We start from the raw sequence: 24,444 nt of genomic DNA on the forward strand, positions 1-24,444 counted from the left end.
TCACCGATTGGCCCAGGGAGCGGTGGGGTGGGGGGGGAATCACCGATGGGCCCAGGGAGCGTGCGGGGGGGGGATCACCCGATGGGCCCAGAGAGTTAAAGGTCCCAGGGGTCATCCTATGGGCCCAGGTAATGGGCGGGGGGGCGGAAATCACCTTATGGGCCCAGGGAGCATGTGGGGGGGGGGAATCACCCAATGGGCCCAGGGAGCGTGTGGGGGGGGGGGCAGAAATCACCCGATGGGCCCAGAGAGTTAAAGGTCCCAGGGGTCATCCTATGGGCCCAGGTAATGGGCGGGGGGGTGGAAATCACCTTATGGGCCCAGGGAGCGTGGGGTGGGGGGGCAGAAATCACCCGATGGGCCCAGGGAGCGTGTGTGTGTGTGGGGGGAATCACCCGATGGGCCCAGGGAGCGTGGGGGGGGGATCACCCGATGGGCCCAGAGAGTTAAAGGTCCCAGGGGTCATCCTATGGGCCCAGGTAATGGGCGGGGGGGTGGAAATCACCTTATGGGCCCAGGGAGTTAAAGGTCCCAGGGGGTCACCCGATGGGCCCGGGGCATTAGGGATCTCAGGGGGTCATTGTATGGGTCCGGGGGGCGGGGGACATGCAGTTCTGGGGTCAAAGAAGGGCAGGCGGCCAGGGGCCGCAGGGGGTCGGCAGGCGCGGCAGGGGCTCCCCTCACCCTGCCCCCCACCGCTGCCCCCCAGGTGGCTGCGCCTCGGTGGATCGCTGGTCGGCCGGGACCCACGAGTGCTCCATCTACAACGCCTACCTGAGCCTCATCCAGGGCAGCCAGCACTACATCTACATCGAGGTGGGGCCGGGCTGGGGGCCGGGGGGGCCTGGCTGGGGCCGGGGGGGGGGGGGGTCTCTCTCTCCGGGCTCTCACCCCCCATCTCCCCCCAGAACCAGTTCTCATCAGCTGTGCAGCCGAAGCGTTCGGTTTTCAACGCGGTGGGGGACGCCATCGTCAGCCGCATCCTGCAAGCCCACAGGTCACCCCACGGCGGGGGGGGGGGGGCAGCCCCGGCGTCTGTCACGCCCCGGGGGGAGTCCCTGGGGGGGGGCACGCGGTGTGTGAGGGGGCAGGGTCCCATTGTCCCTGGGCTGGGGGGGGCAGAGCTAACTGTGGGGATGGGGGAGACCCCAGGACTGGCCCTGGGGAGGGGGACGTGGCTCATGTTGTGTGTGGGGGGCAGGGCTAACTCTGGGACCCCAGCCCCCCCAGGGGAGGGGCTCTCCCTGTGGGTGTGGGGGGGTAACGTCTCCCTGTGCCCCCCCCCGCAGAGAGCAGACGCGGTTCCGGGTCTTCGTGCTGCTGCCCCTGCTGCCCGGCTTTGAGGGGGACATCGCCGAGGGGGGGGGGAACTCGATCCAGGCCATCCTGCACTTCACCTACCGGTACGGGGGGGTGGGGGGTCACAAGGGGGGCCTGGGGGGAGGAGGAGGCTGGGGAAGCCACCGGGGCTGGGGGAAGGGGAGCCCGGAACGAGTGTAATGTGGGGAGGGGGCCCAGGATAGGGTGAACTGGGGGGACAGGAGGGGCAGAGGGGCCCCACTCACTGGCTGCCTCTTTCCTTCTCCCCCAGGACGCTCTGCCGGGGCGACTCCTCCATCCTGAGCCGCCTGAAAGCCGCCAGTGAGTGTTGGGGGGGGCAGAGGAGGGCTCCGCTCTGACCCCCCACTCCCCTCCCAGAGCCGGGGAGAGAGCCCAGGCGTCCTGCCTGCCAGCCCCCCCTGCTCTAACCCCCCACTCCCCTCCCAGAGCCGGGGAGAGAACCCAGGAGTCCTGGCTCCCAGCCCCCCCTGCTCTAACCCCCCACTCCCCTCACACAGCCTGGGAGAGAACCCAGGAGTCCTGGCTCCCAGCCCCCCCCGGCTCTAACCCACCAGCCCCCACTCCCCTCCCAGAGCTGGGGAGAGAACCCAGGCGTCCTGCCTGCCGTCCCCCCTGCTCTAACCCCCCACACAGCCGGGGAGAGAACCCAGGCATCCTGCCTGCCAGCCCCCCCTGCTCTAACCCCCCACACAGCCGGGGAGAGAACCCAGGAGTCCTGGCTCCCAGCCCCCCCTGCTCTCACCCACCAGCCCCCCTTCCCCTCCCAGAGCCCAGAAAGAGAACCCAGGAGTCCTGGCTCCCAGCCTCCCTGCTCTAACCCACCAGCCCCCACTCCCGCCCCAGAGCCGGGGACAGAACCCAGGAGTCCTGGCTCCCAGCCCCCCCGTTCTAACCCACCGGCCCCGGCTCCCCTCCCAGAGAACCCAGGGGTGAGGGCTATGTCGGAAGTCAGTATGCTGCCCAGGGAAGGAACCCAGCCCCCCATGAGCTCAGGACCCCCAGCCCTGGTACCCTGGGGGGCTGAGTAACCCCCATTCTCCCCCCCCGGCAGTCGGGGACGAGTGGAAGAACTACATCTCCATCTGCGGGCTGCGCACCCACGGGGAGCTGAGCGGCACCCTCATCACCGAGCTGATCTACATCCACAGCAAGATGCTCATCGCCGACGACCGCCGGGTCCTTATCGGTGAGTGCGGGCGCGAACCCAGGAGTCCTGGCCCCCCACCTCTCTCCACCTCTAACCCACGAAAGGCCACTCGCCTCCCAGAGCCGGGCAGAGAACCCAGGAGTCCTGGCCCCCCCGCTGGGTCAAGATTGAGGGGCATCAGCAGGGCTGGGCTGGGGGGGGCTGCGGGTCGGGAGGGAGGGGCACTGGCAGGGCAGGGCTGGCAGGGGGCTGCGGGTCGGGAGGGAGGGGCATCAGCAGGGCTGGGCTGGGGGGGCTGCGGGTCGGGAGTCAGGGGCACCTGCAGGGCTGGGGGGGGCTGCGGGTCGGGAGGGAGGGGCCCCGGCAGGGCTGGGGGGAGCCCCGGGCTGGCAGGGGGCTGCGGGTCGGGAGGGAGGGGCACCGCAGGGCTGGGAGGTCGCGGGTCGGGAGGGGGGGGCCCCGGCAGGGCTGGCAGGGGGCTGCGGGTCGGGAGGGAGGGGCCCCGGCAGGGCTGGCAGGGGGCTGCGGGTCGGGAGGGAGGGGCCCCGGCAGGGCTGGCAGGGGGCTGCGGGTCGAGAGGGAGGGGCCCCGGCAGGGCTCTGATCCGTCCCTGGCCCCCCCAGGTTCTGCCAACATCAACGACCGCAGCCTGCTGGGGAAACGGGACAGACGAGTGGCCTGCTGGTGGAGGACACGGAGCTGGTCCCCTCGGTCATGGGCGGGGAGCCTACGAGGCGGGGAAATTCGCACTCAGCCTGCGCCTCGACGCTTCAGGTGGGAGCATGCGCGCCCGCGGGCCTGCTGCCCCCCCCAGGCTGTGTGCGCGCCCCTCCCCTGGGAGGCTGGGGGAGGTGCGTGGGAAGACGGGGTGCAATCCATCCCCCACCGCTGGGCGGCAGCCATGAGCTGTTACCTGGGGCACGGGCACCTCACCCCGCGCTGGGACCTTCTCCGCAGGTCGCCTTCTGGGGGCCTCAAGCACGCCACCCCGACATCAGGACCGGTCAGCGACCACTTCTTCCACGGCACCTGGAAAGCCACGGCCTGGCCAACGCCAACATCTGATCAGGTGAGCAGGGAGTCGGGGGCAGGGCTGGGGGGGCAGGGGCTGGGGGTCGGGAGGTGAGGGCACGGCAGGGCTGGGTGCAGGGGGCTGTGGGTTGGGAGTGAGGGGCACCAGCAGAGCTGGGCTAGCAGGGGGCTGTGGGTCGGGAGTGAGGGGCACAGGCTGGGCTAGCAGGGCGCTGTGGGTTGGGAAGTGAGGGGCACCGGCAGAGCTGGGGGGGCAGGCGGCTAGCAGGGGGCAGTGGGTCGGAGTGAGGGGCACTGGCTGGGCTAGCAGGGGCTGTGGGTCGGGAGTGAGGGGCACCGGCAGAGCTGGGGGGGCAGGACCGGGCTAGCAGGGGGCTGTGGGTCGGGAGTGAGGGGCACTGGCTGGGGCAGGGGGTGTCGGGATGCTAGTGGTCTGAGTGAGGGGCACCGGCAGGGCTGGGGGGGCAGGGCTGGGCTAGCAGGGCGCTGTGGGTCGGGAGTGAGGGGCACCAGCAGAGCTGGGGGGCAGGGCGGGCTAGCGGGGGGCTGTGGGTCGGGAGTGGGGGCACCGGCAGCAGAGCTGGGGGGCAGGACGGGCTAGCAGGGGGCTTGTGGGTCGGGAGTGAGGGGACCGGCAGGGCTGGGGGGGCAGGGCTGGGCTAGCAGGGGGCTGTGGGTCGGGAGGTGAGGGGCACAGGCTGGGCTAGCAGGGCGCTGTGGCGGGAGTGAGGGGCACGGCAGGGTAGCGGGGGGTGCGGGTCGGGAGTGGGGGCACTGGCTGGGCTAGCGGGCGCTGTGGGTCGGGAGTGAGGGCACCAGGCAGGGCAGCGGGGGGCCTGCGGGTCGGGAGTGAGGGGCACTGGCTGGGCTAGCAGGGCGCTGTGGGTCGGGAAGTGAGGGGCACCGGCAGAGCTGGGGGGGCAGGACCGGGCTAGCAGGGGGCTGTGGGTCGGGAGTGAGGGGCACCGGCAGAGCTGGGTGGGGGCAGGGGCTGCGGGTCGGGAGTGAGGGGCACGGCAGGGCTGGGGGGGCAGGGCTGGGCTAGCAGGGGGCTGTGGGTCGGGAGTGAGGGGCACCGGCAGAGCTGGGCTGGCAGGGGCTGCGGGTCGGGAGTGAGGGGCACCAGCAGAGCTGGGGGGAACCCAGGGCTGGGCTAGCAGGGGGGCTGTGGGTCGGGAGTGAGGGGCACCGGCAGGGCTGGGGGGGCAGGGCTGGGCTAGCAGGGCGCTGTGGGTCGGGAGTGAGGGGCACCGGCAGGGCTGGGGGGGCAGGGCTGGGCTAGCAGGGGGCTGCGGGTCGGGAGTGAGGGGCACTGGCTGGGCTAGCAGGGGGCTGCGGGTCGGGAGTGAGGGGCACAGGCTGGGCTAGCAGGGGGCTGTGGGTCGGGAGTGAGGGGCACCGGCAGGGCTGGGGGGGCAGGGCTGGGCTAGCAGGGCGCTGTGGGTCGGGAGTGAGGGGCACCGGCAGGGCTAGCGGGGGGCTGCGGGTCGGGAGTGAGGGGCACCGTGGGGGCGGAGTCCAGCCCCCGCTGGCTCTGACCAGGCTATGGCCCCGGCAGGTGTTCCGGTGCTGCCACCGACGCGGTGCGGTCGCTCCGGGCGCTGCGGGAGTACGTGGGGGTGCAGAACCTGGCCTGCGTCAGCCCGGAGCTGGCCCGCCAACACCTGGCCCAGGTGCGGGGCCACCTGGTGCAGTTCCCGCTCCGGTTCCTGGCCGAGGAGTCCCTCCTGCCCCCCCTCAACAGCAAGGAGGGCGTGATCCCCGTGGAGGTGTGGACCTAGCCGCCCGTGGGGCTGGAGCGCTGGGCCCCCTCTCTGCCCTGGGAGTGCAGCTCCGTCGCCCCGCAGCCCACCCCCTGCCCTGGGCACCCCCGGCAGCGACAAGAGCCCCCCCCGTGCCCGGCGAGGGGGGCTGGGACCCATTCCCTGCCCGCCCAGGCCCCCGACCACACCGGCACTGCTGCGTCCCTTTACAGCTCAGCCCCCTCCCTGCCCGTTTGCACAGCCCCCCAACCCCTTCCTGTCGGTCGCCCCGAGGGCAGGGCGCCCGGCGGCTCGGCATGCCACTGGCTCGGCCCTACAACCAGCCGCCCGGCCCGCCCCGCTCCTCGCCTCCCTCCTTTCTGCCTTTGGCGCCCCACCCCGGGAGGGGGCGCGTCCCCCGTCACTACATTCCAGAGGCCGACTTCCCGCAGGAGGGGGGCGCATCGCTCCCCCCCGCCCCCCACTGCTACTAACTGCTGAGTGTCACCCCAGCCTCGCCCACTGGGCACCCCACCCCGGCCAACGGGAGCCCTCGGCCCCGCCCGGACCCACAGAACGCTACCGCTGGCCGGGTTCCTCCCGCGAACCCACGGGCCCCCCAGCGCCGCCCTCGGGGGCCGAGCCACCAAGGCACAGCCGGGCTGGGAGGCCGGAGGTGGGCAGGGGAGGGCCGCGCGCAGGCCCCAGGCTCTGGAGCTGCTAGGTCAAAGGTTTCACTGGCAGGGCGGCCCCTGAGCTGCAGGGCGGGCGAGGGGGGGCCCCGGGGCTTTGCTCCCTGGCGTCCCCCTCCCCCGGTAACGGGACCAGCTCCGCGCCCTGCTCCTAACCTGCTTTTCCGAGATGGTTTGTTACATAAACGCGCTGAAACCTCGGCCCGCCTCTCTCCTTACTCCGCGCCGGGCCGGCTGCCAGGCTGGGCCCCCAGGTGACGGCCCCGCGGGTGGCAGGGGGGCGTTGGCCTGGCGGAGACAGGGAGAGACCAGTGGGAGGCGCACGGGGACTGGCTCCACAAGGATGGCACCCGATGCACCGGGGCCGGAGGAGTCTGGCATGACCGCCCCGTGCCCGCAGGAGGGGCATGCCGCAGAGAGGGCGGGGTGTCGGGGGGTGAATGTGTACAACCCCTCTGGGTGGGTGTGTGTACACTCCTGCGGGGTGGGTGGGTGTCTATGCACCCCAGGGTGTGTGTGCGCGCACACTATTTGTGTGTGTGTAGGTACATGTAAACACCCTGGGGGTGTGTGTAGGTGTGTGTACACACCCTGGGGGGCTCCCCTTTCTGAGGGCCCCCCACTGGCGGATTTCCCCCTTGGCCCAGCGGTCAGGGCGAGATAAAAGGGCTCCGTTCCTGGCAGCCGCCCCCTCGTTTGACGAGCGCTGTCCCAGCCCCAGAGGAGAAGAGCCCGGCCGGGGGCCCCACCGCCGGGCAGGACCCTGCCAGCGCCTGGCGTCGGCCTAGCGCGGTGCTGGGCGCCCGGCCAGGTCCAGAGAAGGGGGCCACGGCCGGGAGAGACAAGGTGCCTGGCCCAGCTCTCCGCCTCTGGGGACGGCTGAGCTTGCCGTGGTCCAGGGGCCCTGCGGCTTGGCAGGAGCATCTGCCAGGCCAAGAAAGGGGGTTCAGGCGCCTCCCCTGAGAACCCACCGCTGCCACCACCGCTCCCGCAGCACACAGGCTGCTAGGGGAACGCTTTGCTTCCTGGGGGCGAGGGTTCGTTTTTGGGGCCGGGGGCTTTGGGGATTCCCCCCAAACTCCAGCTGAATCCCCAGGGCCACAGCATTCAGAGAACCATGTCCCCAGCGGTGGGGGGCTTTGTCTCATTAGACTGTGCGCTTTTCTAGGAGGGGGACCCCTCCCTCTCACACTGTGTCGGGCTGGCACCTGCCACAGTGGGGCCTGATCTCAGTTGGGGGTCCGTGCCACGCCCGGCACACTGGGGGCGGATCTCAGTTGGGGGGTCTGTGCCGTCCCCGGCACACCTGGGGCCGATCTCAGTTGGGGGGTCTGTGCCGTCCCCGGCACACCTGGGGCCGATCTCAGTTGGGGGGCCCGTGCCGTCCCCGGCACACTGGGGGCCGATCTCAGTTGGGGGGCCCGATCTCAGTTGGGGGGCCCGTGCCGTCCCCGGCACACCCGGGGCCGATCTCAGTTGGGGGGGCCCGTGCCGTCCCCGGCACATCCGGGGCCGATCTCAGTTGGGGGGTCCGTGCCGTCCCCGGCACGCTGGGGGCCCTGAGCTGAGTTGGGGGTCTGTGCCACGCCCAGCACAATGGGGACTGATCTCAGTGGGGGGTCCGTGCTGTGCTGCAGGCCGGGGCTCAGCAGGGGGTGCTCTGCCCGGGCAGCCGATGCTGGCCCCAGGGTCCCCAGGCAGCACGGGGGAGGGTGCCGTAGTAGTTGGCCCCACAGGGGGCGCTCCCGCCCCGCAGCCAGCGCCTGGCACCGGGGGGCGCTGCACAGCTGCCCAGAGCAGACCCACGCTCAAGCCCTGGCTGCTGTGTGATCCTTCAAGATCCAGGACCCCCCAGGGAAGTGGGGCTCCGCAGGGGCCACTCACCCCCGCCGGGGAGCGGCTGCGAAGGGGAGACAGGCCGGTCCCAGGCTGCTCCGCGCTGGCCTTCGAGGTCACGCCGGGCCGTGTTTCCTAATTAGCCTGAAAATGTTACATGTGTTGTCAATAAACCTGCTTATTCCCCCCCATCCCCAACCCACCCCCCCCAGTGTGGGGTGGCCCCCTGCCCTACCCGCTCGCCCACCCCAACGCCTAGCTAACTGAGCCGGAGGGGACAGGCCCCGTGCCCCATTCCCCGCCCCCCGGAGCCAGCCGGCGCCCCCCAGAGGGGACAGGCCCTGTGCCCCATTCCCCGCCCCCCCGGAGCCAGCCGGCGCCCCCCAGAGGGGACAGGCCCCGTGCCCCATTCCCTGCCCTGGGGCCGGATGGCAGCTGGTGCCCCCCAGAGGGAACAGGCCCCGTGCCCCATTCCCCGCCCCCCAGAGCCAGCCGGCGCCCCCCAGAGGGGACAGGCCCCGTGCCCCATTCCCTGCCCTTGGGCCGGATGGGAACTGGCGCCCCCCATAGGGCACAGGCCCCATGTCCCCCGGGGGGAGCGGTGGCTCTTTGAGCCCTGGGGGCGGCTCTGTGGGGCAGGCTGCGGGGATTCGAAGGGAGGCAGCAGCCGTGAGGCTCGTACGAGAGGTGCAGAGGCCACCCCCGCAGCAGGACACCGGCACCGCAGCCCCCCCCAGCTGGGCGGCACCCTGACCCCTGGCTGCCCGGGGCTGTGGGGCGGGGTGAGCTGGGCCAGGCCCAGACGCATCCTTGCCAGAGCCACCAGTGGGCTGGGGCTGGGGCTGGGGGGAGATTGTGATGGCCTCAGCCTTGTGGGGGGACACCCCCTTCCTGCCAGCCAGCCCCCTGCCCCAGAACAGGCCCCTCCCCTTCAGACCACCCCTCCCCCACCCGGGAATCAAGCCCCACCCCCTGAAGAACAGGCCCTTCCTACTCAGATACAGGTTCCTCCCCCTCAGGCTGCCCCTCCCTGCTCTGAGCAGAGACCCCTCCCCCTCAGAAACAGGCCCCTCCTCCACCAATACAGGCCCCTCCCCCACCAAGTACAGGCCCCTCCCCCACCAAGTACAGGCCCCTGCCCCTCAGAAACATGCCCCTCTCCCACCAATACAGGCCCCGCCCCCTCAGAAACAGGCCCCTGCCCCTCAGAAACATGCCCGTCCCCCACCAAGTACAGGCCCCTGCCCCTCAGAAACATGCCCCTCTCCCACCAATACAGGCCCCGCCCCCTCAGAAACAGGCCCCGCCCCCTCAGAAACACGCCCCTCCCCCACCAAGTACAGGCCCCTCCCCCTCAGAAACAGGCCCCTCCCCCACCGAGTACAGGCCCCGCCCCCTCAGAAACAGGCCCCGCCCCCACCAAGTACAGGCTCTGCCCCCTCAGAAACACGCCCCTCCCCCACCAATACAGGCCCCACCCCCTCAGAAACAGGCCCCGCCCCCACCAAGTACAGGCCCCTCCCCCTCAGAAACAGGCCCCTCTCCCACTAAGTACAGGCCCCGCCCCGCTCTGGGCCGAGGCCCCGCCCCCCAGCAGGTGAAAAAGGCGGGAACACCCTCCCCCCGCCTCGCGCCCTGTTCGCCCTCTGAGCGCTCACAGCCCCGCCCCGCACGTGCTCCACCTCCCGCCGCCCCCGCGTCTCCCACCCAGCGCATGCGTAAATGTCACGTGGGGGAGCGGCACTGGCCGGGGGACAGAGCCGCCTTGACTGGCGGTTACGCACACGCGCCTTGCGCCGCTTTCCCCTCGCGCCCCATCTCCCACGCATGCGCCCGGGGCGAGGGCGCCACGGCGCTCGATCTTGCTCTTGCGCCTCACTGTCCGCCCCGCGCATGCGCCGACCCGTGACCCTCCCCCCCGCAGACGGCGCCTGCGTGGTCGGCAACCGTCTTCCGCCTCACGCGCCGCCCGCCCGGGCCTCGGCGCAGGCGCGCCGCGCGCGCCCAACCGCCCACCTGCCGGCGCCTGCGCAGTGCGGCTCCGCTCGCCGCCCGGGGGCGCCGCTGTCAGTCGGTGCGCGGAGCCCGGCGCCGGGTGGGTCCAATGGGGCCGCAGTGAGGAGCCGGCCAGGCCCAGCCCGCCCCGGACATGGCCGACCCGGCCCCCGCCCGCAGCCTGGATGACATCGACCTCTCCGCCCTCAGGGTAAGGGGGGGCAGAGGGCAAAGGTCACGGCGGCCTTGGCAACGGGGTCGAGGGTCAGCGGGCCGGGGAGGGGGAGGGTCAAAGGTCAGGCTGGCGTGACGTCTGCGTGTGGGCGGGGGGTTACAGGTGAAGGGGGGAGGGGACTATTGGGGGGCTGGGGGAGGGGCCTGATGTGGGGGGAGGGGGGAAGAGCCCCCCCATAGGGCCCAGCCCAAGGGGGGGGTTCTGATGTGGGGGGAGGGGGGAAGAGCCCCCCCATAGGGCCCAGCCCAAGGGGGGGGTTCTGATGTGGGGGGAGGGGGGAAGAGCCCCCCCCCTTGGGCTGGGCCTTGTGTTGGGACAAGGGGACACCTCCCCTATTCTGGGCCCTGTTGTGAGGGGAGGGTTCGGGTTGGGCTAAATGAGTCGTCGTCCCCCCCATTGTGGGACCTGGGAGGACACCCCCCCCCATCTCTGCTGGACCCTCCCCCTTGTCCCTGGGTTGGGGGATGTGACTCAAGGGATTCCCCCCCCCCCATGAGGAGCTGTTGGGGTGGGGTTGGGCAGATGGGGAAGCGATTAGATGGATGTGACCCGCGCTCCCCGTTCCCCCTTGCTATCCGCCCCGGTGTCTCTGCAGTGGCTGTGGTCATTGCATTTACTCTGACTCATTGTGTCCCTCCTGTGTCACTGCAATGACTCTGGCTCCCCGTTCCTCCACCGCTTCCCCCCTTCGTCGCTGCAGTCACCCTGATCCCCGGTTCCCAGCGTCGCTGCAGTGACCCTGATTCCCTGTGTCGTCCCCCCCGCCCCAGCGTCGCTGCTGCTACCCTGACTCCTTGTTTTCCCCCTTTCTCTCCTCCCCACTGGCGTTGTTGTGGTTACCCTGTCCCCCCATCTCTGCAATGATCTCACTAGCTCTTCCCCACGCATGCTGCTGCGTTACCCTGTTCTCTCCTCCCCCGTCTCTCCTATTTCACCGATGGTGCCCAGCCTCTGCATTCCTAACCGGTGCAGCAGTAGGCAGTGCAGGGAGGGCACATGTTGGTAGCTGGCTCAGGGGGCAGAGTGGGGAGCAGTTGCTGCAATGGTTCATGCATGGTAGCACTTGGGCATGGATCATGGGGTCACTGTCCTGGCCCACATCAACCTGCTAGACCCCAAATCCGATTTTCAAATGTTGAATAACCGCCCCGTCTTGGAGTATTCTCCTCTGCTGGGCTGGGCTGGTGGTAAATCACCCTCAATCAAGCCCCCCACACTGCCAGCGCCCTTGTGTGGGAATGGTGATTCTGACATCCCCGGCTCTGCGGTGCTAACGAGCAGGAGTTCTTTAGGCCATCGCCACAAAACCTTGGCAATGCAACGTGGCGGCTCTGCTCAGGATTGAGGCGAGCTGGTGAATAATGATTAGCCTGGCATGCCAGGGGTTTCATGCAGAGTACAGAGCAGAGCTTCTGCATTGGAGCATTCATTCCCCGACCTTGAGGGATTGCGTACGCCAGCGGGAGAGCCCCTCTTGGCAGGGTAGATAGTGTCTGCGCAGAAGAGCTATCGGTGTAGTGTCTCGTGTAGAGAAGCCCCGAGATCAATGTAGTTATACCAGTGTAATCACCTATAATAATGATGGCTAATGCTTTTCGTCCGTCAATCATTATACCCACTCCCTGCCTCAGTTTCCCCATCTGTAAAATGGGGATGTGCCTTATCAAAGGTCACCTAACAGATCAGCGTCAGAGCTGTGAATAGAAGGTCTCCCAGTGCTCTCGCCAAGGCAACACCTGCCTTTATACCAGTATAAGTAGATCTTCCCCATAACCGTGGTGCTGGTACCAGTATAAAATCAGTTGCTGGCCCGAAGTCCCTGGCAAAGCATTTCCCTTTTTACAGGAACCCTAGTTTATAATTGTGTTTAATGGGAACAAACCCGAGGTGCCTGCTGCAGGTCAGCCTGTGCTGTGAATTCTCGCCTCCCTCAGCAGAACAGCTCCGGAACGCTTTGGAATGTGATTACATCTCTTTTCAAACCACCGTCTATCTCACAGACAAACGAGGGAGGTTTCGTAACGCTGGCTCTGTGCAGATGTCATTGCTGGTGGGTGGATAGAACTTCTTCCCAGCTGGCTGCAGTCTTTCTGTCCTTCCCAAAGGATCCCAACATCTCCCTGCCTTATTCAGGTGGTAGCACCCAGTCATGGACTCTGCTGATCACAGGGAGAAAATATCCGGTACCAAGGTGCTCTTTAATCTGCCAGAAAGGCAGCACACAAACCAACGGCTGGCAGATAAAGCCAGACAAATTCACGCGAGAAATAAGGCACAGGTTTTGTACAGTGTGGGTGATTAACCGTTGGCCCAAACTCCCTACAGCAGTGGTAGATTCTCCATGGAAGTCAGCGCATTTAAAACTGACCAAAGGAAATATGCTGTACACTGCATTTAAAAAGCACGTGGAACTCAGTGCCACAAGAGGCCAAGAGGTTAGCGAGATTTAAACAAATGATCAGGCGTTTTATGTGGGTAATAGTAAGGATTAAAAAGAAAAACAAGAGTTAGACTCTTGTTCTTCAGGGCACAAGCACGACTCATCCTCTATGTAACAGAGGCAGGTTATCCCGTGGCTGCCGGGTTTCTTGTCTCCAACAGCTGTTACAAGGCTCTGGGCTGAATGGACCCTGGTTCTGGCGATTCTTATGCTGATAGAAACTGCGGTGCCAGTAGGGTGGAATGCAACAATTGTTCAACAGGGCCCAGTGTTTTAGGACAGGAAGTGACACATTTCTTATCTGATTGGAAGTGCAGGGGCTGGGCATGGTGCATTTCTGGAGTAAACCCTGGGAGGCATCAGCCTTTGCTAAATGGCAACCTAAGCACAGAATCTGCTCGTCCCGTCTGGTTTGCCCCGATTCATAGAGGAAAGCCAGGAGAGACTGTTAGATAATCTAGTACCCTACAGGCAAGAGAATTTCACCCAGCTCCCACTGTATTGAGCGTAAGAATTGTGCTGGGCTAAAGCATCTTCCAGAGAGGCTCCAGTCTGGATGGGAAGGCAGAAGGAGATGGGAAATCCACCCCTGCCCTGGGGACCTTGTTTCAATGGTTAATCACTCACGCTGTGGGAAGCATATGCCTTATTCTAATGGGAATTTGCATGGCTTTAGCTTCCAGCTGTTTACTCCCCATGTAGGTACTTACAGACCGTGATTAATGTCTTTGGTAAGATGAATACTTTGAGCTGCTTTGTGAGGCGTGGTTGCCAGCTTGTCGATCCTCCTTATAGCTCTTGTCTAAACCCTCTCCCATGTTTCATCATCATCGTTTTTAAAGTGTGGATGCGAGCGCTGGACACGATATCATTGCCACTCGCTGGGAGCTCATGGCTGACTTCTCAGGATTTCCCAAAAGGCCACGCTTACCCCCTGCCAGTGGGGACGGGGTCTTAATTTCACTACTTGGGTTCTGACTTACTTGGTCTGAGCGGTGATTGGTCATTTGCCAGGGATATTTGGCTGGAAGGCACACAGTGTTCAAAAGTGCAGCGTGAGACGTGAGCCAAAAACTAACCCCAAACCCAGCCAGCCAGGTGGCGCATCTGTCTGCATCCATGTGTGGAGAAGGCAATGTGTTGGGCTTTGCTGCTTCAGATTGAAATGGGGGGGCGCTAATACCCATGACCCAGTCCGAGCTGGGAGCTGTCTGGCTGCCCTAACTGGAATGACTGCCCCATCTGCATCAAGAAGTCTTCCCACGGTTGCTGCTGAGCCGGGGCTGGCAGTGTTCAGAGCCTTAGTGCAGACATGGTGCTGGGGACCGTGTGGAAAGGCCTTCTCTGAGTGGGGCTAGAGTCATAAAGGGACCATCTGGTCTGACCTCCTGTACAGTGCAGGCCCTGAATGGATCCCTGTGTGAACTGAGCAGATCTTTTAGAAAAACTTCCCACCCCTTCTGCCCATGCACTGATGGCCAGAAGCTGGGACTGGCTGACGGGCTGGATCACTCAGTAATCACCCTGTTCCGTTCGCTCTCTCTGAAGCATCTGGCCCGGGCCGCTTCGCTGGGCTAGACGAACCATCGGTCTGAGCCAGTGTGGCCGTTCATATGTTCATCTTGATGGAAAAATTGCCACTGCAGCCCTAGTGCTTAATCCCCCTCACTGTTAACATGTCGCGCTTGCTTTCCAGCCTGCGTTTGTCTCGCTTCGATTTCCAGCCCTTGGGTCGGATTAGACCATTCGCTGCTAGACTGAAGAGCCCAGTGTTAAACATTTGTGCCCCGCGTAGGTGCTGATCAAGCCACCCCTTAGCCCCTTGGATTGCGCTCCTGCCATCTCTCGTTATAAGGCAGGCTTTCCCTTCCTTCCTGAACTGCAGACGCCCAAACACGACAACAGTATCCCAGGGTGCCTTGTTCCTTTGTGAGATTCCCCTGCGTGTGCATCCGAGGGTGGCGTTAGCCTTTGCATCAGAAGCTGCCACACAGACACCACCCCAAGACCGAGATCGGGGTCGCCCCCATGCCAGGTACTGTACAAACGTATTGTAAGAGACAGCCCCCCTCCCCACCCCATGATCTTTAAGGCTGTATGAAAATTGAGGTCCAAAATTTCCTTGAGCAACTTTTTATACACCCCACAAGTTTCTGCAGACTGGAGTGAGCTGTGTCAAATCGGCCTCCAGGCGCAGGGGGTCACAAAACCCCCATTTCTACAGTGCCTGCACTGACAGCCCCAAACCGCAACTTCAGCGCACCCCAGATTCAGCTTTTGAACCCAACTATTAAAATCAATCACAACTTTGTTCTAGCCTCAAGCCTCTTACAATCTAGGGGCCCGGTCCACATTGCATCGCATTGGGAGCTCCTGTCCAGCTAACTCTCCACCGTGACCCCCGACTCCTTTTCGGATGCGGTGGTCTTTCTAGCTGTCACGGACTCACAGGTCATGGCCACTCTTGGCCCCGTGCGGTCTGTGGGGGGAACCCCCTTCATTGAGACAGCCCTTCTCGGTGGTCCACTCTCGTGGGTTAAGCCCCCCCCCCCCCATCCTGGAACCACCCCTCTCTGAGCCTTAGCACGCCTGTCTCTGCCGTGGGCCCCTTGGGGAGACCCCCAGGGCCTCCACTCCCAGAGGGAATAATGCCTGCTGATCTCTAGACTGGAGTGACTCTCAGCCAGCATAAAACAGGAGGGTTTATTGAACGTTTGACCCCAGCATAGGAAACTGTCAGGGCCTCAGGCCTGGCCTCCCTCAACACAGCACATCCAAGTCTCTCCTGCATCCAGGGGCGCTCTGCCTGCTCCCTCCCTCCAGCCCCGAGCCCCCCTGCTTCCCAGCTGGGCATCTCCTATCACCTCCCCCAAGCCCCGCCTCTGTCCATTGTCTTCTCTCCAGGTAAACATGGTCGCCTGGGCCCCCTCTCCCCTGGTCTGTCCTCTGGCCCCTCTGGCTGGGACCGGCTGGTCAGGTCAGCGGGGGGTCCTCTCTTCGCAGCCCATTGTCCTCCCACTGGCCAGAACCAGCCCATGGTCTCCCCTGCAGTTATGGCTCCAGCCCGCTGTGTGCTAGCTAGTCCTCTGCAGGGCTGTCTGTGGTGTGCTGGCTCTACTCGCTGGGCTGGTACCTGGGAGATCTGAGTTCAATTCCCAGGTCCTCCAGCACAGGCTGCCTGCATTACCGTGGGGAAACTGAGGCCTGGAGAGATGCAGTGACCAAACGGGAGCTGCTGCTGAGTCTGACACAAAGGCCGGGTGCTGCAGCTGCTGGCTTCGTGTCACTCCGAGTGCGTCTTTCGCTCGGCGTCGGCACTCGAATCCAGGCCGTGCGCCTGAGGTGTTCAGCGCAGCGCCGGTTGCGAGGTAGAACTTGTTGACTGCAGTGTGTGTCTTTGGATCTGATAAAAAGAAAAGGAGGACTTGTAGCACCTTAGAGACTAACCAATTTGTTTGAGCATAAGCTTTCGTGAGCTACAGCTCACTTCACACGTTCGTGCTCTTGTGGCTTCTGTCCTTGAACTCGCATCGTGCGGCTCTAGCTCGTGGATGCGAAATAAAGGAAGAGACGGAGCTAATAAGGGCTTTTAATGTCTAACGGTCCACATGTTCCTGACGAGCCGCAACGCATGCCTGGCTCCCTGCTGATACAAAGGCTCACAGTCACCGAAAAATCCACTTTAGAAACAGCTTTTGTATCCTCCTTGTCCTGGCCGAGATTAGGGGGGCCCTTGGCTGTGCTGAGCACTGCCCAGAGGCCCCCGCTCCCTGACTGAGATTGGGGCAGAGCACTGCCTGCCACCTCCCCCCTCCCTGACTGAGATTGGGGCAGAGCGCTGCCTGCCACCTCCCCCCTCCCTGACTGAGATTGGGCGGGGAGCGATGCGTGCGCGCACACACACACACACCCGAGATGGGGGGGAGCGCTGCCTGGCACCGCCCTCACCCCCCCACACACCGAGACTGGGGGGGAACACTGCCCATCACTGCCCTCCCCCACCCCCAACCAAGATCGGAGGGTCCTCGCCTCTGCTGGGCGCTACACAGGTCCATAGGAAGAGACTTCCCTGTGCCAAACAGCTGACAATCTGAGGAGATATGCTGGGAAGGGAAACAGTTGCGTGTCGACAAGGGACTTGTCCAAGTCCCCCAGCAGGTCGAAGGCAGAGCTGGTCTCATTGTCTGGACCGCGCTTCATTGAACAATCCCTGGAGAGCCACAGCAGGGTCTTCAGCGGGGAGCAGAGACTGCTGCAAATGAAACGCATGAGGCTGGAGTGGCCAGCAGGTCCTGAGACCATCTTCCGCCTCTAGGTCACAGGTTCAAAGCAGGCCGGCTGCATGCTGAGCTGTGGGTCTGGAGGGAGTGTGGGTGCCTGCCTGGTTCCACAGGCTGTACAGACCCCACCTCCAGGGTGCTATCCCAGCCCAGCGGGCATGGCAGACGCTGTTGCTAGAGAGGCAGTCTGCTCCCCGGGCCAGGGCACTGGGCTCAGGACACCTGGTTCTGTTCCCAACCCTTTGGTCTGTGTGCAGCGCCTAGCACAGTGGGGTCCTGGGCCTTGACGGAGCACCTGGGGACTGCCGTAATGCCCTGAACGTACAGCACCTGGCACAGAAGGGTCCTGGGGCTGCCATAATACCCCTAACGTACAGTGCCTGGCACTTGGGGGTCCTGGGCCCTGACGGGGTGCCTGGGGACTGCTGTAATACCCCTAACGTGCAGTACCTGGCTCATCAGGGCCCAGCATCCCACTGTGCCAGGCACTGTAAGTTCAGGGCCCCAGGCATGTGGCTGAGCTGGGAATTGCACCCTGGACTCTTCTGCCTCAGGGCATTGTGAGGAGCTCAGCTGGCAGCGCTCTGGCTCCTTTGGCAATTCTGCCGTTGGCGGTTTGGGCCCGGGGTTGTGAGCTGGGGGTGGGGGCGCGTTGGGGGCTGGCGGAGGGGCCGCAGGCTGGGCCCGGGGGGTAACATGCCGAGCCCGTGGCGATGGTCCTTGCGTTAAGCAGCAGCAGCAGCAGAGTTCCCTAGCCGGCTGACCTGCCTCTCTGGTGCGAACGGGGTGGGGTGCTTCTCTGCTCTCTGCCTGGGCTGGATGTGCCCCAGCCTGCCCCAAGTCAGCTGCGGAGCAAACCTCTCCCTTTTCGGAGCTGGCCTAGCACTGGATTCGGGGAGGGGGCATGGGCTGCTCCCCTCAGGGTGCTTTTGGCCCAGAGGCACATGCTGCAGTGTCTCGTGCGGTGGGGGCCTACTCCCTGGCTGGAGAGCGAAGTCCTGTGGGGCTTCCCCGCTGGATCCCCGGCTGCAAAAGGCTCATTGCAGGATGATTCATGCTGGGAGTCTGAGAGTGCTGAGCTGGGGCGCTGGACAGGTCTGGAGGAAAGGTCCCTGCCTCAGTGGAGGTTTGTGGGGAGAGCTGCCCAGACTCCTGGTGTAATTGCCCCAGGTACAACACCGCCCCCCAGCTGGTGGCCTCTATTGTGCCGGGCGCTACACAGCTAGAGTAAAGCAGTGCCAGCCCTGGGAGTCATGGTCTAATCAGACAAGGTGGAGATCTTATCCCCATTGTACAGATAGGGGAACTGAGGCCCGGAGACGCAGGGACTCCTCCAGCGTTTTCCGTAGAGTCAGGCCAGCAGGGACCGTTGTGATCACAGGCTGGAGAACTGCCCCCAGATCACGCAGACAGTCTGGAGCAGAGCTGAAAATCCCAGGTGGCCGGGATGGATTTCACGCAGGCTTTGGGGAGCCCCAACCTCCTTTTGTAATCTGGTGTCTGACCAAGCCCACCTTCCGGCACAAGGCTTCATGTAGCTGCACGACTCCTGATTCCCCTTTTCCCCACACCTGCCGTGAAATGCAAATCAACACCTTGTGTGGTGGCCGCGGAGCTGCCTTGTTGTGATTTACTGCTGAGGGTGGGACGTGCTGGGTAACTCCCTGCTCTGCCGTGGGCTGTGGGAGAAAGCAGCGCCGTGGGGCTGACTGAACATAACATGAGAGCGGCCGTACTGAGTCGGAGCAAACGTCCATCTAGCCCAGTGTCCTGTCTTCCGACAGTGGCCAATGCCAGGTGCCCCCGAGGGAATGAATCATCCAGTGATCCGTCTCCTGTCACCCATCCCCAGCTTCTGGCAAACAGGGACTAGGGACTCCAGCCCTGCCCAGCCTGGCTAATAGCCATTGCTGGACCATCCTCCCGGAATGTAACTAGTTCCTTTTTGAATCCTATTATAGTCTGAAATTAACTGAAATTAACCGATGCTGAAGTGCTAAAGGGAAACCTTATTCATCATTCTGGAGCTCAGCAAAACTGCTTTGCGATCTCCTTAAAGCGGGATCGGGGCCTTTCTGAAGCCCTGCCCTGGGCCTGTCCAGCTTCCCCCCATCCTTTTTCTTTGCGGCACAGGGAGCTCTCTGCAGCGAGGCCTGCTGTCTAATTAGCAAAGGCAGGCAACCCGCAGCACCTCACACATTTAAGTGATGTTTCTCTCTGGAAATAAGGTGACCTCATTGTTGTCTGGGAGGAGAAGGAATAGCCCTGTGATGGGGGCTCGTGGGTGGGGGGGAGACAGCCTGCACACAGCTGGAGCTGGGTATTTTAGCAATGCGTATTGGCTCTCCAGGGACAGCGTGAATTTGCTGAGCTCTGAGGCTCACTGAGGGCCATGTGGCTGGTGACCCGGGTGATGGGAGAGGAGTGCCGCAGATGTGGGTCAGCGTGATCTAGTGCGTCCAGCAGTGGGCTGGGGCACGAGAGACCCAGCTTCTGTTCCCAGATCTGCCACTGAGCGACCTTGGGCAAGTCCCTTCACCGCCTCATGCCTCAGTTTCCCCTGTCCGTCCAGTGAGTGTAATAATCCCCAGCGTGAAGTGCTGTGAAGATCTGTGGATGGAAAGCGCGAGGTATCATTAGTCTTTGGGGGGGCTGCATGGCTTGTGGTGGGGGGGTCACTGCTGCATGGGGACTCATGGGCAATGAGGAATCATTTGGCCTGTTAACCTTGGCTCAGAGGGCCCAAGGCCTCTGGATATTCCCCCTGTGCGTGATCCCAGACTGAAAAAGTCGCTGGAGGAGAATGGCTTCATGGTTCAGGCTGGGACTTAGGACGCCCGGCTGCATAGTGGACCGGGCCCCCAGCTGCGTAGTGGACCAGGCCCCTAGGTTGTAAGAGGCTTGAGTCTGGAACAAAGTTGTGATTGATTTTAATAGTTGGGTTCAAAAGCTGAATCTGGGGTGCGCTGAAGTTGCGGTTTGGGGCTGTCAGTGCAGGCACTGTAGAAACGGGGGTTTTGTGACCCCCTGCGCCTGGAGGCCGATTTGACACAGCTCACTCCACTTTGCAGAAACTTGTGGGGTGTATAAAAAGTTGCTCAAGGAAATTTTGGACCTCAATTTTCATACAGCCTTAAAGATCATGGGGTGGGGGGGCTGTCTCTTACAATATGTTTGTACAGTACCTGGCATGGGGGGGGACCCCGATCTCGGTCTTGGGGTGGTGTCTGTGTGGCAGCTTCTGATCTAGGCTGGGACCTCCAGGGTGCTACAGTGATCGATAACTCCCAGCTGAAACCTACCGTGGGGGGGAACTTGCTTTCTGTGCAGTTCCCCTCAGGGTGGGCTTTGCCATGAGGAACATGGGGGGCGCAGCTGCAGGTTCCTATCTCGATATATAGGAGGAAGATCGGAAATGCCTGCTCCGGACAGAAGTGTCCTGTGATCATAGAATCATATCATAGAATATCAGGGTTGGAAGGGACCTCAGGAGGTCATCTAGTCCAACCCCCTGCTCAAAGCAGGACCAATCCCCAATCAAATCATCCCAGCCAGGGCTTTGTCAAGCCTGACCTTAAAAACTTCCAAGGAAGGAGATTCTACCACCTCCCTAGGTAACACATTCCAATGTTTCACCACCCTCCTAGTGAAAAAGTTTTTCCTAATATCCAACCTAGACCTCCCCCACTGCAACTTGAGACCATTACTCCTTGTCCTGTCCTGATGAAGCGGGACTGTTCTTAATGTTTCCTCTGAATAGGGTGGGGGTGCCTCAGTTTCCCCTAGGCAGTTCTTAAGTCTCTAGGGGGTGGGAGAAGGGTGTATGATCGTTGCAGAGCCCTAGAGGGCAGGTGTACACAGGGGTCTGGACACAGAGAATGGCCGACACCCTGTTTCCTGGCCACTGATGGCCTGGCCCTTCCCCCCTGGGAGGTGAGAGCTAAAGGGTTGGAGAACAAAGGAATCCGGTGACCTCCTGGCCTGGGAAAGGGACAAAGCCCAGAGGAGGAGGGGCTGGAGGGAGTTTCAGTTTGAGGCTGGCTGGAGACATGGAGGGAAGGGCAGACGGGGTTGTCTGGCTCCCTGCCCCCAAAATGGACCCAGCTGAGGGGTCCTGTTCTCTGCACCTACAAGCTCTGTGTTAGACCATGTTCCTGTCGTCTAATAAACCTTCTGTGTTACTGGCTGGCTGAGAGTCCCGTCTGACTGCAGAGTTGGGGGGCAGGACCCTCTGACTTCCCCAGGAGCCCTGCCTGGGCGGACTGGCTGGGGGAAGCACACGGAGGGGCAGAGGAGGCTGAATGCTCCGAGGTCAGACCCAGGAAGGGGGAAGCCGGGTGAGCTGTGTGTCCTTCCCAGAGAGGAGACTTCCCCAGAGTCCTGCCTAACTTCGTAGGGAGCAGTTCCAGAGCATCGCCCGGGGACTCCGTGACACTTCCCTGGCCTGCTTTGCCAGCAGCTGCCGGTTTCTGACGCCTCGCCGCTGGTGGGCACCAGGCTGTAGTTTGAAGGGATTGGGGGTTCCCCTCTTACTGCCCCCCATACCTCTGCGCTTGGGAGGTCTACAGCTGTGGATGCTGGGTGGTCTTGCTGTGCTTGCCATGCAGGTCCAGCACTGACCAGCACCGACACACATGCAGCTGCGGAAGAGATGCCATGGGTGGTGCAGGGCCGAGTGGCTGGGGGTCACACAGACCCCCCCACCCCAATCTGAGGGCCTCTCTGAAGGGCCAAGCCCTGAACAGACCCATTGCAAGACGCTCCCAGCCCTGAGGAGAGCAGGAAAGATGGTTCCCCCCCCTCCCACTTACAGCTGGGAACTGAGGCGCAGAAGCGAAGTGAAGTGGCCAAGGTCACACAGGGAGCTTGTGGCAGAGCTGGGAAATGAACTCAGGTCTCTGAGTCCCATCCGGTCCGTTAACCACAAAGCCAGCCTTGCTGTCTCCCAAGCCCACTCCCCTCCCAGAGCTGGGGAGAGAACCCAGGAGTCCTGGCTCCCAGCCTCTCTGCTCTAACCCACCAGACCACACTTCCCTCCCAGAGCTGGGGAGAGAACCCAGGAGTCCTGGCTCCTGGGCCCCTTCCTCAAACCCTAGACTCCAGCTGCTGCCTGGCTGCCACTGAGAATGAGTGCCATATTGCCAGCTGGCAGGGAGTAGGGCTGATTGGGTCATGTTTGAACCTGCCTGAGATGCAGACTCCGGGCCAGCTCTGTGCCAACGGGAGGTATGTTGTCTGGGGAGAACGCCGCGGGGCAGGGAAGGGGTTGTGGTGTTCCAGGATGGGCCATTCCACCCCAGCATTGCCCGTGCCCCGGCTTCCCCAGGGTCTCCGCTCTGCATTGTGCCAGCAGCCTGTGGGGCCAGGGGGTGGGTGGATGGCTTTGCGAAGGGAGGTGGCTGAGAAGCCTGGGTCCTCTGAACAGACCAGCCAGGGCTTGCCTGCATCCCCTGTGCCTTCCCCCAGCCATGCTCTTGGTTGTGTTTTGAATCTCTTCCTCTCCCAACCCCGGGGGTCCCCGTTATCTGTAGAAATGTCTGAGGGCCCTTGAATACAGCTCTCATGGCAATGAGTTCCGTAGGCTAATTCATGGGTGGGGCACGAGCCTAGAGGTGGCAGAGCCAAGCTCAATTTCCTGCTCTGCCACAGACTTCTTGTGTGACACTGGGCCAGTCACTCAGCTGCTCCGTGCCTCGGTTTCCCCATCTGACCAGCGGGGATCCCTGCCATGCCAGCTGTGACTATCAATACACTGAAGAGTGTGAGGCTGCGGTGGGAACCATACATTGATTACGGGGCTCCTATAGAGAGAGTCTGACAAAAATCTACTGGAGTGCCATCTAGCCTGACCCTTTGGGTCAGAGAATCCCGCCCACTTGCCCCTGTATTTAGCCGAACTAAAGCTCCCAGAAAAGCTCCAGCCTGGGTCGGATGCCCCCAAGAGATGGAGATGCCCCCCGGAAACAGGCCTTTGGCTGGCACGAGTGGGAGCCATGTCCTTTCACCACCACATACTGGGGACTTCCACGGGTCTTTCGAATTACGTGGAGAGTGAGGGCCAACAAACCCAGCTGGGCTCGAAAGGTTCTCGTCCTCCTTCAGATGTCTGTGTGTGCCGGTAGCTGCAGGGGGCTGTGCGTTGTACAAACACTCTGAGGGCTTTGTGTGGGGCTGGGAGGGGGGCTGGGGCTTACGCACGTCCACACTACAGCATAGCCAGTATCCTAGACAGCGCAAGGAAACCGTGCTTGCAGGGAGTCTGCAGCAGAGCCAGGATTTGAACCCAGATCTCCTGCCTCCCAGCCCAGTGCTCTTAGCTACAAGCCCCTTGCCGCCCGTCTGTCCTTCTCGTGCTCAGTGTCGGCTTTCTGCGTGTAACTGGGGGTCGCCTGCCAGGCGCTGGGCTGTGTCACGCTGCCCGGGGTGTAGGTGGAGTGTCACTGAGATGAACTGGGGGCTTCTCAGGGGACTGAGCTCCAGTCTGAGCTGGGGACCCCCCCACCAGCCTGAGGAGTGGTTCCCCATAGTCAGCCCCCCTCGTTGCAGCTCGCTCCCTAGAGCGCGCTGGGAGCGCTGTCGCCAGTGGGTTTGAGACGCCCAGGGCCCCCTCTGGAGGCTGGCATGCCCTGCGTGGTGCTGGGGCGGGCGCACAGTGGGGGTGATGTTCTTGGAGGGGGGCAAGGACGCTAGGGCTGCGTCTCCCTGGGCCTCGTTGAACGCTTTGATCCAGCAGGGACCATGGGCCTTTCTGCGGCTGCTAGACGGGAAGCTCTCTGGGGCAGCACCTGGCTCTGTGGGCAGCGCCCGGTGTGATGAGGGGCACCTGATCTCAGGTGCTGGGTGTCTGTGCAGTGCCCGGCATGGTGCCACCCCCATCTTGGTGAGTTAGAGCCGGGGGGGCTGGGAGCCAGGACTCCTGGGTTCTCTCCCCAGCTCTACGAGGGGCATGGGTTGTGGGGGTGGGGAGCAGGGAGTCTGTACACTTGGATTCCTTCCCTTGCCAGCTCTCCTCTCTAAACGCAGGCTGTTCTCTCTCTGAGGCGGGAATGAGGGTGGGTCGGGAAGCTGGCAAGCGCTCCGAGTACAAAGTCCTGTTGACTCTGGAGGCGTGACCTGGGTTGCCGTGCCAGGAAGGGGGCGGGAAGGAGGCTTTTGCTGGGCCCCCAGAAGGGCAATCCAGGGGCAGGAACGTGGTGTCCTGAAGAGAATACCCAGCTCCAATCCCATTCTCCAAGATAAACACCGGTTCCTTGGATTCCCAACTCTCCCTCCCACCCACTGTCTGGCTCACCCCTGCACTCCTCTCCCACGCTCCCGTCTGCCCCGGGTCCCAGCCCCACACAGCTGATTGTCCTGGGTGGATTGCATGGACTCTGTGTCTGCTAACGCTGCTGCTTCTCTAGGAGTGCTGACCCCCAGCCATGCGGACCACTGCACGGAGCCCAGCCAGCATCGGAGCCCCTGTTGTCCCCGGCCTGCACAGACTCACGCCACGGCCCCTGTGGTGCTGAGCACGGCACAGACCCCCCCGTTTGAAATTGGGGCCCGTTGTGCCAGGCACTGGCCAGATTCCTGACTCAGATTTAGGTACCCTGTTGTGCTGGATGCTGCACAGACCCCCTGACCTAAATCAGGCCCCGTCGTGCCAGAAGAGGGCCGACCCCGACAGAGGTCAAGGCCCCCCGTTGTGCGAGGCAGTCCCTG

The 24,444-nt window shown here is 63.5% G+C and overlaps 3 protein-coding genes across 9 annotated transcripts in view; 2 read left to right on the forward strand and 1 right to left on the reverse strand.

Annotated features, from left to right (window-relative positions):
• LOC122463934 (leucine-rich repeat extensin-like protein 5) overlaps positions 1–561 on the reverse strand; it is a 6,080-nt gene extending 5,519 nt beyond the window's left edge. The window contains exon 1 of the mRNA XM_043537072.1: positions 544–561. Coding sequence (XP_043393007.1) covers positions 544–561 — 18 coding nt within the window. The remainder of the gene's footprint in view (positions 1–543) is intronic.
• Positions 562–606: 45 nt separating this feature from the next.
• Positions 607–5,301, forward strand: PLD2 (phospholipase D2). Its single transcript, XM_043537073.1, has 8 exons — positions 607–816; positions 909–997; positions 1,290–1,403; positions 1,592–1,641; positions 2,393–2,527; positions 3,112–3,262; positions 3,446–3,568; positions 5,079–5,301. The coding sequence occupies exons 1-8, from the start codon at positions 607–609 to the stop codon at positions 5,299–5,301; spliced, it is 1,095 nt and encodes a 364-aa protein (XP_043393008.1).
• A 4,481-nt stretch (positions 5,302–9,782) lies between these two features.
• Positions 9,783–24,444, forward strand: part of MINK1 (misshapen like kinase 1) — a gene marked incomplete at its 3' end in the record, with an annotated part of 51,839 nt that continues 37,177 nt past the window's right edge. For 2 of the 7 annotated variants that reach the window (XM_037887307.2, XM_037887309.2), the window contains 1 exon segment: positions 9,783–9,996. In XM_037887307.2, the coding sequence (XP_037743235.1) occupies positions 9,940–9,996 (57 nt within the window). 7 annotated transcript variants of the gene reach the window in all.

The sequence above is a fragment of the Chelonia mydas genome, chromosome 28 (genome assembly GCF_015237465.2).
Source record: "Chelonia mydas isolate rCheMyd1 chromosome 28, rCheMyd1.pri.v2, whole genome shotgun sequence".
Classification (NCBI taxonomy): domain Eukaryota; kingdom Metazoa; phylum Chordata; order Testudines; family Cheloniidae; genus Chelonia; species Chelonia mydas.

Excerpts from the sequence above, each read along its gene's own strand:
- PLD2 (XM_043537073.1), top strand. The coding sequence starts at position 607 with ATGCAGTTCTGGGGTCAAAGAAGGGCAGGCGGCCAGGGGCCGCAGGGG. Across the intron at positions 817-908 it reads AGCACTACATCTACATCGAG|AACCAGTTCTCATCAGCTGT; the intron begins GTGGGGCCGGGC and ends ATCTCCCCCCAG. Across the intron at positions 3,263-3,445 it reads CCTGCGCCTCGACGCTTCAG|GTCGCCTTCTGGGGGCCTCA; the intron begins GTGGGAGCATGC and ends CCTTCTCCGCAG.